Source organism: Choristoneura fumiferana, chromosome Z, assembly GCF_025370935.1.
Source record: "Choristoneura fumiferana chromosome Z, NRCan_CFum_1, whole genome shotgun sequence".
Classification (NCBI taxonomy): domain Eukaryota; kingdom Metazoa; phylum Arthropoda; class Insecta; order Lepidoptera; family Tortricidae; genus Choristoneura; species Choristoneura fumiferana.
Window position 1 is genome coordinate 34,961,596 of NC_133472.1, and position 14,719 is coordinate 34,976,314.

The 14,719-nt window shown below is 38.3% G+C and overlaps 1 protein-coding gene across 1 annotated transcript in view; it reads left to right on the forward strand.

Moving 5' to 3' along the window:
• Positions 1–14,719, forward strand: part of LOC141435630 (calcitonin gene-related peptide type 1 receptor-like) — a 133,034-nt gene extending 118,315 nt beyond the window's left edge. The window contains exons 12-13 of the mRNA XM_074098373.1: positions 11,481–11,589; positions 13,883–14,719. Coding sequence (XP_073954474.1) covers positions 11,481–11,589; positions 13,883–13,932 — 159 coding nt within the window. The 3' untranslated portion in view covers positions 13,933–14,719. The remainder of the gene's footprint in view (positions 1–11,480; positions 11,590–13,882) is intronic.

Sequence of the window (14,719 nt, forward strand, 5' to 3'; positions counted from 1 at the left end):
GACAAATAATATTCCAACCTAGAATTTCACTAATATCCTCATCAAAATTAGCGTAATAATCGGATTAATGATGACATTAATTATAATTAAGATTTTAAATTATTAGTTTTATCGACTCAAGTTTCGACACTGACTCTCTAGTCTGGTGATATTGCCAGCTGTCACCCGCACCACGGTACAATGAAAGTACTTTAAGCCAGTTTTTCCAATCCATGAACTTATTTATAAATACATACGTACTTAAATAAATGCTCAACCGAACTTGATAATTTTTTAAGGAGATAGTTTGAAACCCTGATAATGACATTGGATAATTTTTCTCCAGGAAACTGTACTTACGTTTAGTTCCCTCAGGCGCGCAATAAAATCCATCCCAGACAAAGTCGCAAGCAACAGCTAGAATTAATATTATAAATGAGCAATTTTGTGGAGATGTTTGCAATCACGTAATAACGACTGAACAGGTTGGGATGAAATGATTAATATACTGTTTATTCCGGAAAATTAAACTGTTCCCGCAGTATAGTGATAAGCGAATTATTTGCAGCCTTTTCAATTGACATGCTACATTTGAAATATATATGGAATAGTAAGAGATAAAACTGAACCAGGGAAACATAAGAACTGTCTGTGCTAACGTGTTATATCAATAGCGTAAGCAAGTGCCAAGTATCAACAAACGTGCACACACATGGAAAAAAAGGAATTCTTTGACCAAGAATATTCATAGTCTCAGGAATATTGTTTAAATCCAAGTAATTATTTTCTTTAAGTAAGATAATAGTTATAACCCAAGACAATATTTGTCTTCATCCAATACAATAATAATATGGCGTCCGGCTATATACGAAATATTATTGTCTTGACCAAGGGTATATTGTCTTTCTAAGACATCCTTTTTTCCGTGCAATATGGCTGGTAGTCAACTTAGTAAGCGCGCAGGGAGCTGAACTCCCCATCGATATGTTAGAAGCCACAGCTGTTCACACGACTGCGTCGTGCAATATTGCAATATTATGATTCTTTCTTACAAAAATAATAAGACCAGTGCGATAGTAGTATAACATATAAAAGTACTAGTATTTAACGAGTATTTAACGTTAGGCGCTCGTGCCTAAAAGACCACACGTTCCCAAACAACATGTTTTTCAAAATACCTACTTCAGCCGTGGCCAAAAGTATTAGCACCCAACAAAAATAATCTTCAAAATATGGGCATCCCAATTGTACCTATATAAAATTTACAAATTAATAGTAAATACACATAAATGGCATGCTAGTTCGCAATAAAACAAAACCTGTAATAAAAAATGTAAAACCGTTTTTTTAATCGGTTCTGGTTCGCATACATTGAACTTGAACACATTCGCCAGTAAAAAAATATTGTTTTTGCTTCGTGCAAGAAAAAAAATGTTTAATTTTCTTTATATCCTTTTATTATGTCCGATGCAATTGTGTGCGGACGTGTTTTTCTGATCGTGTGAATAATATCGTACGATGGCTTCCAATTTAGTAAAGTGTAGTAACTGTAACGTGGTTATAAATGAACTCCTTGCTTTTGTGCAAAATAAATGTGATGTGATGAACGAACTGAACATCGTACAAATCTGTGCGACGGCCTTTTCAACTGAGGAGATCTCGGGAGCAAAAAAGATGCTATTTGATTCGGTACCCACTTCAAAACGGAAGATCCGTAGAAAAGAAGGAAAAAATCAGCGTGATCTGGATGATATAATTTGTTTGATAAAGACAGTCGATCCCGAAGAACTGCCGATTTTCGTAGCTAGAGACTTATGTAGATTACCGCCAGTGACATGGGATCATGTGGACGTTACCCGGTTATTAAAAGATATTCTTTTACTGCAAAAGGAGATCGACAGCATTAAGAATACATATGTCACAAAGGATTCTATTGACGAGTTGCGAACAGATTTAGTGAACATGAAACGGGCTTCGATAGTAAATAATTACGGTTTTGTTAATAGTAAAAGAGGTGCTCAAATATTTGACAGCTATATGAATAATAGTGGACCGATGGGTCTTCACCAAGTGCCTCCTGAGTCTAGTAATATATCATCTGAAATCGTTACAAACTCATATTTCCAAAATGAAGATAATATTTTGTCACCTACCCTCGTTCGAAACAATGAGAAATCAGATGTGTTGAGCGGGAGTGCTGTCTCGCTCGTACACATTAATGAGCGCGAAGACGGCAACGTCTCACCTGTTCGTGAGTCTGAATCTGGCGCGATCTGCAAGTTGATACATGCAGACACACATACTGACATCCCGCTCATAACAACTAGCCCAGAAGGTACAGAACAACAGATGCACTCCGAAAAACAAGTTTCGAATAATGAGTCATTCAACGCAGCTAAATGTACTACGTTCGCTTTTGTGGTCGGGTCCAAGCCAAAGGAGGTAGCGGATAGTTCGGCGCGAGGGAGCAGCGAGAATACAGTTCATGAAAATGAACTTAATGACTTTGAAGAGGTACAGAAGAGAAAGAAAAGGACCGCAAATAGATTCATTGGATTAACGGGAAAAGCGGTAGTTTCATCTGATGTCAAGTTTAAATCAGCTGATATTAAAATTCCCTTATTCATAAACAATGTCGATAAACTGACGTCAGAGCAAGATATTATTAACTACATCGCACATAAAACTGGTATAAATATTTCTCTTAAGAAAATAAATACGTTAAGGAAAAGAAATTATAACGCATATAAAGTATTTGTACCACACACCAAGTTGCAGATATTCTTGAATGACGGACTATGGCCTGAGGGAGTAACATACCGTCGTTTTGTTTACATAAAAAATTATGATCAGGCGAGAAAAGAATTGGATGGAAAGGACAACTCAACCAACAATGTCGAATAACAGCAATTGTATATGTAAGCTAGTCAGTTTTAATTGTAGATCAGCTATACGTTCGATTGATTGCATTCGTAAGTTGTGTCAAACAGCTGATTTGATAGCGCTTCAAGAGACTTGGCTTTTACCACATAATATATCGATGCTAGGCGACATTGACACTGAGTTTGGTTTTACTGGCAAGTCTGCAGTCGACACATCGGCGGAGATCCTTCGTGGGAGACCGTACGGAGGCGTAGCGATTTTGTGGAGGAAGTCTATTTTCCCTAACGTAACGGTGATATCTTGCAGTAGTGTGCGTCTCGCGGCCGTCAAAATAACTCTGGCCGATCGTGTCATTCTCGTGGCGAGTGTTTACATGCCTACTAATGCGAGTAGCAATCTAAGTGAATTTACTGACTGCATGAGTGAGTTGAGTGCAGTTATAGAAAATAGTGGAGTAGAATCGGTGTATATGCTAGGGGATTTTAATGCCCACCCGGGTGAATTGTTCGGTACCGAGCTGGTAAATTTCTGTGCAGATCAGTGTTGGTCGTGTGCAGACTTAGACTTGTTAGGCTGTGACTCGGATACATACACTTATATAAGTGATATGCATGGATCGCGGAGTTGGCTAGATCATTGTATCGTGACCGAGGCGGCAAAAAAAACTATTTTAGGTATAAGAGTATTGTATAATGTGACATGGTCTGATCATTTTCCGTTGGAAATAGATTGTAATTTTGATGAAATAAAATCTAAGTGGAAGTCTGATGTTAGTGCTAGTAATAATAATAATACCAGTGTAATCTGGGGGGAAAGGGATCCAGTGCAAATAGATAAATATACGAAATTGTGCAATGCATTGCTCAGAGATATTGACTTCCCCTCTGAGTTACGATGCTGTGCGGATAAAATATGTTTTAATGACAGTCACAAGCGCATCATAGATGTATTGTATAATAACATTGTTGATAGTTTAATCAATGCGTCAATTGCAAGTAAGGCAGGCAATGTTGTTCACAGGAAGCGTAAATGTATTGTCGGTTGGAATAAGCATGTCAGGGATGCTCACAGGGAGGCCCAATTGCATTTTCGGTTATGGTGTTTGCAGGGGCGACCTAGACAGGGAGCCTGTTTTGTAAGTATGTGTGAGTCTAGAAGTTTGTTTAAGGCTAAACTAAAGTGGTGTCAAAATAATCAAGACCAAATTAGAATGAATATCATAGCTTCTCATCACGCTAGTAAGAATTTTTCCCACTTTTGGAAAGCAACAAACAGCCTGAATTCTAAACCTGGCATTCCTGTGAGCGTCAATGGTGTCAGTGAGCCTACTCAAATAGCAGATCTATTCATGAAGCATTTCCAGGTCCAATCTCCTCTCGGGCCCTCCGCGGGGGTGCTCTCCGCTGGGGTCGGTCCTGGTGACTCATTCGAACGCGTTACTGTTAAGGAGATTACCGAAATTATTAGGAACATGACTCGTGGCAAGTCGCCTGGACATGACGGCCTCAGTGTGGAGCATTTCCAGAATGGAGGCGTACACCTCCCGAGAGTATTATCGCTTCTTTTTAATTTTTGCATTGCACATTCATACTTGCCTGAAATGCTGATGAAAACTGTAGTAGTACCGATAATCAAAAACAAGACTGGAGATGTGTCGGATAAAGAAAACTATAGACCCATTTCGTTAGCCACAATAACGGCTAAAGTGTTGGATGGTATGCTTGATAAGCGATTATGTTGCAATATGAAACTTCATGATGCTCAGTTTGGTTTCAATCATGGACTGTCTACCGAATCTGCGATTTATTGTCTCAAGCATACCATCCGTTACTACACTGACAGACAGACACCCGTATATGCTTGTTTCTTGGACCTCTCCAAAGCGTTCGATATGGTATCCTATGACGTACTATGGAGGAAAATACGTTTAGAAACCACTTTGCCAGCAGAAAATCTCTTGCTTTTAAAGTATTGGTATGGGAACCAGACGAACATTGTGAGATGGGGGAGTAGCTTCTCTGCTGTGTACAGGCTGAATAACGGCGTGAGACAGGGAGGGTTGACTTCTCCCAAGTTATTCAATCTGTACATAAATGGCCTTATTGAGGAGCTCAGCAGTGCAGCGGTTGGATGTTCAGTCGGTGGCCATGTCATCAATAATATCAGCTATGCGGATGATATGGTGTTGCTGAGTCCCTCGATTAGTGGTCTAAGGAAGCTAATCAGAATCTGTGAGCGGTATGCGGTGGGCCATGGACTTAGATACAATACAAAGAAGAGTGAGTTGTTGCTTTTCAAGGCAGGCGTGAAAACGTATGAGACTGTTCCATCTATCGTACTTAACGGCGCTCCACTCAAACAGGTCAAAAAGTTTAAGTATCTGGGTCACTGGGTCACCGATGCACTTACTGATGACATGGACATGGATCGAGAGCGCAGAGCGTTGACTGTCAGGTGCAATATGCTGGCCCGCAGGTTTGCTCGGTGTACAAATGAGGTCAAAGTAACTCTTTTTAAGGCCTACTGCCAGACTTTCTACACCTGCAGCTTGTGGGTTCGCTTCGCACAAAAGTCATTCAATGCTCTAAAGGTCCAATATAACAACACCTTCAGGATGCTGTTGCGGCTGCCCCCGTTCTGCAGTGCATCCGGCATGTTTGCGGAGGCGCGTACTGATAGTTTTGGAGCCGTGATACGCAAACGAATATCATCAGCCATGGATAGGATGAGGGGCAGCAGTAACAGCCTTCTATGTGCAATATCGGAGGATGTATCTTGTCCGATATTGCACCATTGGACCAAAACACATGTTGTCAAAAATGCCTGGTGACAAATTTTTGGAAATGTATTTCTTTTGGACGTCAAGTCTGACCTGTAATTGTAATTTTAAGGTTTTATATATTTGACATTTGATATTAATTTTTATTTTTCAATTTAATTTTAAACATGTCTAACTTAGTTTTTAAGTGTGTATGTACTAACAAATGAATGGATCTATGTTGTCTGATAAATAAATAAATTATTATTATTATTATTATTATTTATTATGCCCAAAAAAAGAAAACTTTTACGTTGTTGTGTATATACAGCCTTGGCAACAAGTATTGACCACCTATGATATTTGTACATATACATACTAATCATTTGTAAATGTTATGTACAATTTGGAAGCACATATTTTGTGGATTTATATTTTTTATAGAGTGCTCATATTTTTGGCCAAGGCTATACTTACCTATTTACCACAATAATTTGTAGCTTACCATAATTCTCGTTGCACCGCATTACAGTAAGACGAAGATATACAATTAAAGTACTTATACTAAACTATCCTAAAAATACCTTAACTCTATATACAATTCTCCCAAGTCTTGTCCCTGCGGAAGAGTGCCCATAAAACGTTTCCACTCTCGAGTCACTTGTCTTGATCCTGAATATTTAAGATCGCGCTTCTTAAAAGCGCAAGTATTATTTAATATATTGAAGACCTTAACATCGATACATATGTAGTGCATAAATAGCCTCTTCACCGCCAGAGAGATCCAGTTCTGAGAGCCAATGGAATACCTCAAACGCCACGGTCATCTATACATGACCAACATTCAACTCGAAATTAATCCTTCTGCAATGGAATTAAAAATCAATTTGATTTGTCGCTGGTTTTTCTGTGGCTTTCAGACCACGTCACTTCGTTTGTTTTATGGTGGTGAAGAGGTTGATGGTGTTCCATCGGGAAAAGTCGGATCTCAATCGGAATACGATGGTCGACAGTAGTTACCCAAAGTGGGAATCAATTGCTATATTAAATGAGTGACATTTTCATATGCATTAAATAAGGAACTTTATTATCTTTATTAGCCAAATCGAGCAAAAAAGCGGCGCGGCCGTACCATCTTTTTGTCGAAGTAGTTCAGGCCATTTTCGCCACCCCTATAACTTCGTTGTGGATAAAGATGTAACCACTAAACAATCTAATTTAATACATGAAATACGTATTACTTGTGAGATACCAGCATTGTGTTTTCATGCGATGGCAAGGGCAGTCAATATATTTATTGAAAACATAAAATATGTTTAATATCGATATGGTCACTATAAGATGTTGTTAGGTTGAAATAAAAGATTTTTTTATTAACAAATCAAAATAACTGAACAAACCAAAATTTTACAAAACTAAAAATTACAAATAAAAAATACCCTGGAGATCGCCCACGTGGGGCATCGTCCCCAGGACGGAGGCCGCAGTGCCCCTCTGCACCGCCAAACTTAGGCGCTGGGCAAAGAAGGTACCAGCCCTATGGTCGCCTGAGACGCCGAAGAGCTTGTCCGACACTTCTTTTACAAACTTTTTTGTGTCGGACGACCATGGGCCCGAGGTTTCTATTGCAAGTGCCGCAAATATGTAGTTGTGCGAAAGAAATGCGTATTGGCGACACTTAATAGTTTGGACCTGCTCTGCGGCGGACCCAGGCTTCCGTGCAGAACCGTTAACTTGGAACGGCGCTAATGTGTCTACACACGTGACGTCCCACGCTAAGGGGCGGCCCAGACACCAAGGCACTAAAGTACAACCATCGGACCTCTTTCCGTCGGTGGCAGAGAGACCCGTAGGTTCCAATGTCGTGGGCACAGAGGCAGTGGAGAGAGCCCGGCGGATGATATCGTTAAGAGTAGCGTGCCTAAAAAAGCGACCCACACTGGTGACAAAAAAGGCCATGCCGACCCAAAGTGTTCACTGTCTGACCGCAGCGGCAACAAAGGTGTGTTTCACAGATTTTAATGCCCAAGCGAAAACAGATTGCAATTCGCAGTGAAGAGGGATCCAAAAAAGTTCTTAGGGTACGGGAGGGGAGCGCGTGCAGCCAGACCTGATTCCCGTTCGGATACCGCCAATATTCTGGTCAGAGCAATCCTCCAGTAGCCGCTTGTGATTCATTTTAATATTAATCGTATCCCAAGCGGCTTGGCTGGATTTCTCTGACGGCAAACACTCACCTGGATTACAATTCCTCCAAGCTGTTTCTGCATCCTTTAAACACGACACCTGAACATCAGAGGCTGAGGAAGTCTAAGAATACCGCTGCTGATGGTGAGCGTGCTATTAAAGGAAGACAGAAAGGCATGGAGTGCCAGGCTACTGGTTGACCGGATTCCTAGGCCTCCAAATTTAACAGGCAGGATTGCTTGGTCCCAACTGGAGGGAGTAAAGGTTAAATTTGTAATTTTGCTCACTGTTTCTTTTAAAATTTGATCGATGTTAGAAGTGATTGTAGGAAATTTCCAAACCGGTGAACAACGAAGCAAATATATAAATTTTGGGGAAAAAAGGCAGAGACGTAAGATATGCATAGCCATATGCGGGCTGATTTCATAAAGCAAATTTGACGTATTTTGGAATTGCTCTATTTTAGCATTTAAGGTCAAAGGTATTGAATCGTCAAAAATAGGTGCTCCGAGAAGCGTAAGGGTGTCACGGGATAAACCTGAAATATTAGAAGTGAGATTATTTACGCTGTCTATTATATTAGTTTGAAGGGTAGGTAGGTTAGCTAATTAGGTACATAATAACTAAGACAGAATGACCCTTAAGTAGGGACTGAATAAATTAACCGACTTGGTATTACATGGATCTCACAACTATTTATTTACGGTAGAAAAACTGAGTTGCGAGACTTGTTTTTTTGTAACCGACTTCAAAATAAGGAGGAGGTTATCTATTCGGTTGTATTTTTTTTATTTTTTTATGTTTGTTACCTCAGAACTCCGTCATTTATGAACCGATTTGTTTTTTTTTGCGGTCGTCTAGGTATGCTTTCAATTAGATCCCACAAGCACCAAATTAGGATCTGATGATTGGATCCTAGGGAAATTCAGGGAACTCTTCAAATGTCGGAATGCTCTTCAAATCGGAGTTACTACTCAATAACAAGTATTTCACGGGTTGCATTTCAATTACTTTAACACAGTTGCTAAGCAATTTATGCTCCTCATAATGAATCACCAGTAGGTACTCCAATAAAGAAAGTCTCTGTATCGGAAAAAGCAATCTTTTGTAAAAGGTGACGAGCAGTTGACATGAAACTATTGTATCTTAGATTATTTACACTAAAAAGGGTGAAAAAAATAAATAAAACGAAAAACTGAACCGGCTACTAAAAACCATGAAAACAATTTTCTACCTGTGCTGAGGCACCGACCGACTTCAGACTGGTAGAAGCTGGCTCGTGCTGAGGCACCGACCGACTTCAGACTGGTAGAAAATTGTTTTCATGGTTTTTTGTAGCCGGTTCAATTTTTTGTTATAATTTGCAAGTTATGTTTTTGATGGCTATAGTTTCAAATTAACTGAAAAAAAAACGGTAATTAATTGAGAAAGCGCGATAAATATGAAGTTTTCCGATAAAATACAAAGGGAGATCATTAAGCACTTCATCTATGTACGCGTGTTTGTTTTACAAATTCTGATTGGAGACATTTAACGTTCATAAAATTGGTCAATTTTACACAGTATATAAGCTAAAGCAGTAGGTATGGAAGCTATGAACAAATCGATCGAAACGAACACACTCACACAGACGCGCGCTCTACACGGCCCCGAAGGGGGACTCGCGGTACTGCAGTCGCGTGTGACGCATCGAGACGAGTAGTGGCCGCGTTGTGTTGTTTCAATTGCGTGCGCCCCTGACAATCTGCGATATTAAAAACTATGCCTGGAAAATATTGTGCAGTGTATAACTGCTTGAACACGGATCCTTCAAAACCGGGGCTTTCATTTTTTAAACTCCCCGCTGATGTTGAACGGTAAGAATGATTTACTATTACTAAATAAAATGCTTTTTCTTTTAAAACTTTTGGTTATTTTGTTGATAGGCCCACACACATTGCCCACTGACTTAAAGGCCATAAATTGTGTTAAATTGTTTAAAAGACGACTCAAGGTTTATTTATTTTATGATGTAAGTTATTTTATTAATGATAGTTTAAATTGGTTTAAGAACTATGTACCTACCTACCATTCTTCCAGTTTCTCAGTTGTTGTTTTTTGTTTCTATATGTTTATTACATTTAGATTTAAAAAAAGTCTACATTTAATCCAACACAATGTCAATTGTTATTATAGGAATAAATTGAATTGAATGTTTGCCTTTTTTAAAGCGCGCGTTTTTAGTGGTGAAAAATATAACTGATAATACGGAACTTTCAGAATTGTTATTTTTAGCTATTCGACCGTCCGAGATACAGCGCGTACTAAACATTTTTTTTTTTCAATTTTACCAAAAATAAGTGGACAACCCTAACGCTCCCTTGGAGCGTTGGTATTTATCTCAAAAATTATGCCTAGCTTCCATACTGCTTTAGCTTATGTATATACTGTGACTTTGATTAGTCACGAAACCTATCTTAACTTGTTTATTTTTTCTAAAACGTGATCTTGAACGTGCGCCAAATCGTAAGAAGAATAATTTATCTGTAGTAAAGTGGTGTACTGAAAGATTCTAATGAAATTTTAGTGGCACTGTCGTAATAGTATCCAAATAGTTGCTTGCCTTGCCCGAATCAAAGACGCCTACACCGATTTCTGACCTAATTCGAGGATTGGATGTTCAATAACTTGTTTATATTATACGCAAGGCGGGTTCCAAAGAACATTATCTAATTTTGAACCCCCGACGCAAAAAGAGGGGTGTTATAAGTTTGACCGCTATGTGTTTCTGTCTTTCTGTCTATGGCGCCGTAGCTTTTAAACGGGTGGACCGATTTGAATGCGGTTTTTTTATTTGAAAGCAGGATCTCTAGCGATGGTTCTTAGATATGTTTTATCAAAATCAGTCCAGCCGTTTTTGAGATATTGAACTTTGAAGTAAGAAAGTCGGGGGTTTTCCAACTTTTTGTTGGTTAGGTTATTAATATTTTTTATTTTATGTAAATGTAAAAAATCAATCAAATCAATCAAAATGAATCATTAAAACTTAAATAAAATAATTATACTCGTATAGCAATGCATGAAAAGTAAAAGGTACCTAGTAAGAGGACAATTATTTCCTACCTGCCGGCTCGGGTGGCATATGTTAACGCCTCGGGTAAAATGGCTCGTTTTATGCTCTTGTTGTACAATCTACTATAATATTTAGATTCATAACAGATTCTATGACGATGAAGGTCAGTAAAATAAATATCAACCAAATTTGGGATGAACTTGGTATTTAAATGTAATAAATATGTACCTAGGTCCTCAAATGCTAATGCTTGGATTTGTAATTACGTAATAAAGTATATGTCTCTATGTGATTCCAATACTCCATATTTATGAAACATACATCGTTTTAGAAGTGTTTATTCGTTTGTATCGTATACGAAACAACTAATACAAAGCAGCAGCATTCAACACAGTCATGTACCATCAGCCAAATAAGTGGTCTATACATTTTTAAACAGGTTCCTATCAAATGAATATGTCGCTAAAGTCGAACTTTCAAGTTGACAGACATGTCGATTGGCATTATTGTTTTGTGACATGCAAACGATTATCAACTTTAGGGTGGTAGACCACATATTTGGCTGATGGTACCTACTTAGTGTGTGCTTGCAGTCCCAAACTACAGAAAGTTTATGTTCAGGGCCTGTGCGTGGCGTTCCTCTTCTGCTTCACCAACCACGATGTGATGGTGGCCATGCGCACACACATGACCCGCGTGCTGCGTGCCAACGACGCCATCGCGCTCACAGGTGCCAATAATCCACTTCCTCCTAGACCTACCCAAATCACTAGCTTAATATTGATAAATTTAACGCTAGTTAAAAAAAGTTTTTGTACGTAGCATATGTTACGCGTAATTTCATTGCTATTGTTTATTGCATTTCTTACTAAATTTATCAAAATTAAGCAATAGAATAAATCACCAACAATTTTTAAACGAAACGAACGATCAACGGATTTGTTATTGAGACACAAAGACGCACATTTTGGAGAAGATAGCCTCTTACTGTACAGATTCTTTACTGTAAATGGTTCATGGTTCTACTCGTATGTCATTTGTTTGCATTGTTTGTCACACGCACACAAGGAAGCGGCGGCGTGCGAGTACGTGGTGTGTATTTGTGTTGAAGCCGGTAGACTACGACACACGCGTGTACAGACGTCGTCGTGCTTATGTAGATTCAAGAACGCGCTGAACGCGTTTTTGTACGTCGTGGCCGCCGTGTAGTTGAGGTTCCAATTAAATTACGCAACATAATAAGGTTTTACCCTAAGTTCCTTGCAGACAAATAAGCTAATTGGGTAGAATTACGGTGTACTCGTATTAAAATAGTTTAACTCCTTGCAGACGGGATCCCAAAATTCAAATGCGTGGAAAAATTGCTATTACAAAATATATATGTGTCGTAGTCTAGCCGGCTGTAAGTGTTTGTCGCAAAATGTGTCGCGTGCTCAACGAAGCGCTGAAGACGAAGATAAGCCAAACAAAAGCTAATAAATTAATACAGTTCACTGAGATCTGAGACAGTTGATGCATTAAAGCAAGGAGACGTTCGCAAGAGGGAGGTTTACTACCCCGACGAGCTTGTTGCCTCGCAGAGGCATGTACTGCTAAGTTGACCGGAGAAACTCATGTTATTCGGCAATATGACACTATCCACGATATCGCAGTAAAAACTCGAATAGTACGTGTCGTTCCACGCAAACATGACTGTTTTTGTAGGTTGCTGTCAAAGTTCAGTTACACTAGCCTCGCCGGGCGGGATTTATATTTTAATCAAACGGAGCGGTAACGCTATCGTCAACTGCTTGCAGCTTGATTAGTGTAATTGAATCGTTGTTATTGTATATACACTAAGTAGAGAAGTTTGAGAGCACATAAACCGGTTTCAGAGTATTTTAAATTTTGAGATACTGAATTCATAAATAGCAGCTGGCTCATAATAGTCTTAAAAGAAATCTTGAAATTTCAGACCAATCAGTTGAGTACCTCGAAGCTAAAGGAATATTAAATGCTATAGTTAAATAGAAGACTGGAAAACAATATTTCAACGTACCTTTTTTATAGTATTTACTTTTTTTCATGAAAGATGCATGATTCATTCCGGGCCGCACATCTTGTCTACGGGCTAACAAGGCCCCGTCTTCTAACTAGTGCTTAGTAACAACTAAAATTTAAATTCAGTTTCTTTGTCTCCTAAAAAAAGAAAAGAATAACAAATAAATGTTAAGTTATGTTCTTAATTCATTAAGAATCTTGAAAAAATTTTAAAGCCGCTTGTTGTTTTCACCGGACACCAGACCGTTTTTTTTGCCGGACTTGCGGTGTTGTATGGCTTACAATGAATGTGTGTACATGCACCGGACACTTGTCCGGCGACGAAGCCATACAACACCGCAATAAACGGTCCGTTGTCCATTGAAAACAACGGACGTCTACAAGCGGCTAACGCAACTCACCTACTTACTTTCTAGCCGGGGTGCTACGGTTCACTGTTTGTGTTCAGATTTCGACTAAGTATACATCTTTCGCTCACGTGACTCACGATGAAGTGTACTCGTATATATTTCGCTCTCTTTAATTCATGATTCTGATCTGATCGGTCTAATTAAAATTACAATATACCTAGGGATACGTCCCGTCTCTGAATCAAACAATTGAACCAGTATCTTTAAATTAAAATACCCTGATTTCCGGTCTCGAGAACACCATGTTCTAAATGTTTTTTGTCGCAATTTGTGAACCGAGTCCGATGAAAACTGACTCAAAGTTTAACTTAACTTGAAAAGTTACGTTTTTTTTAAGGTGTACATGTCTAAAACTTGAAAAACCGGTTTTATTTTCATTCTCTGCAAAAAATTGTTTTCTGCACGGGCTCGATTCATTTGAACGAGTAAAGTCCTGTTCAATCAAAATGTTCATTTCGTTCAAAAATTATTATTTAACATTTCACTGGCTTTTACTGGACTAACTTCAGGACTAAGTAATTCTTATTTCAAAACTTATATAAATTCTCGTAATTGAATGGCTGTTAATTTCAGGTTTAACGGCGGGCGAGAGTTTGGCGAACACAAGGGAAAACGTTGTTTGAACTAAACCGTTGAACAAAACACTGCGAGTGAATAAACCAATGATATTCAAACTGAACGAACAATCTATACTACTATGTGAATATGTCATTTACTGTATTATGTTCAAATGTTACATTATTAGTAGGTACTTGTACTTTGTACCACACTATTGTCGCCGTCCTTTTGTTAATAAGAAGTTACTTAAGTACATTTTTCTGAAGATTCTTTTTACATTTTCAACAAAGTATTCAATTAATTCATACGAAATTGACTTATATTTAAGATTAATTGTACTGCCAATAAACTGAAAACTGATTATTAAATAGTACCTAAATGAATGGGTGCATTTAATTAACCAGCGTAAGAAAACGCCAGGAGCTACATATTTTTCTATGTTATCGTTTTGTAGCTAAATTCATGATCAATAAAGGTAATACAAGATTTTCAGAGATTGTGTTAAATAAAAGTGTACACGAACGTGGAATATGCAAACCGAACTTTGACGTTTTGGACTGATTTAATCGAGTATTAATGCATACTTTCGTAGTTTTTGCGTTTGTATAATAATATTATAATGTATCTTCTAATGATCATAAGTTAATAGTGGGTAATTGCTCTTTCGGTTTCTTAAAAAATTAAATAAGGGGACCGCTTTTCTTTAGCCAGTACCTGAAGTTACAGTGTTTTGTCGTAACAGTCACACGATAAATTTGGAGTGAGTGTCTTGATTTTGTAGTCTTTTGGTTATTATAAATCGGAATTTCTTCATTTTTAACGTGTTTTTGCTTGAAAATGCATGAAAAAAGT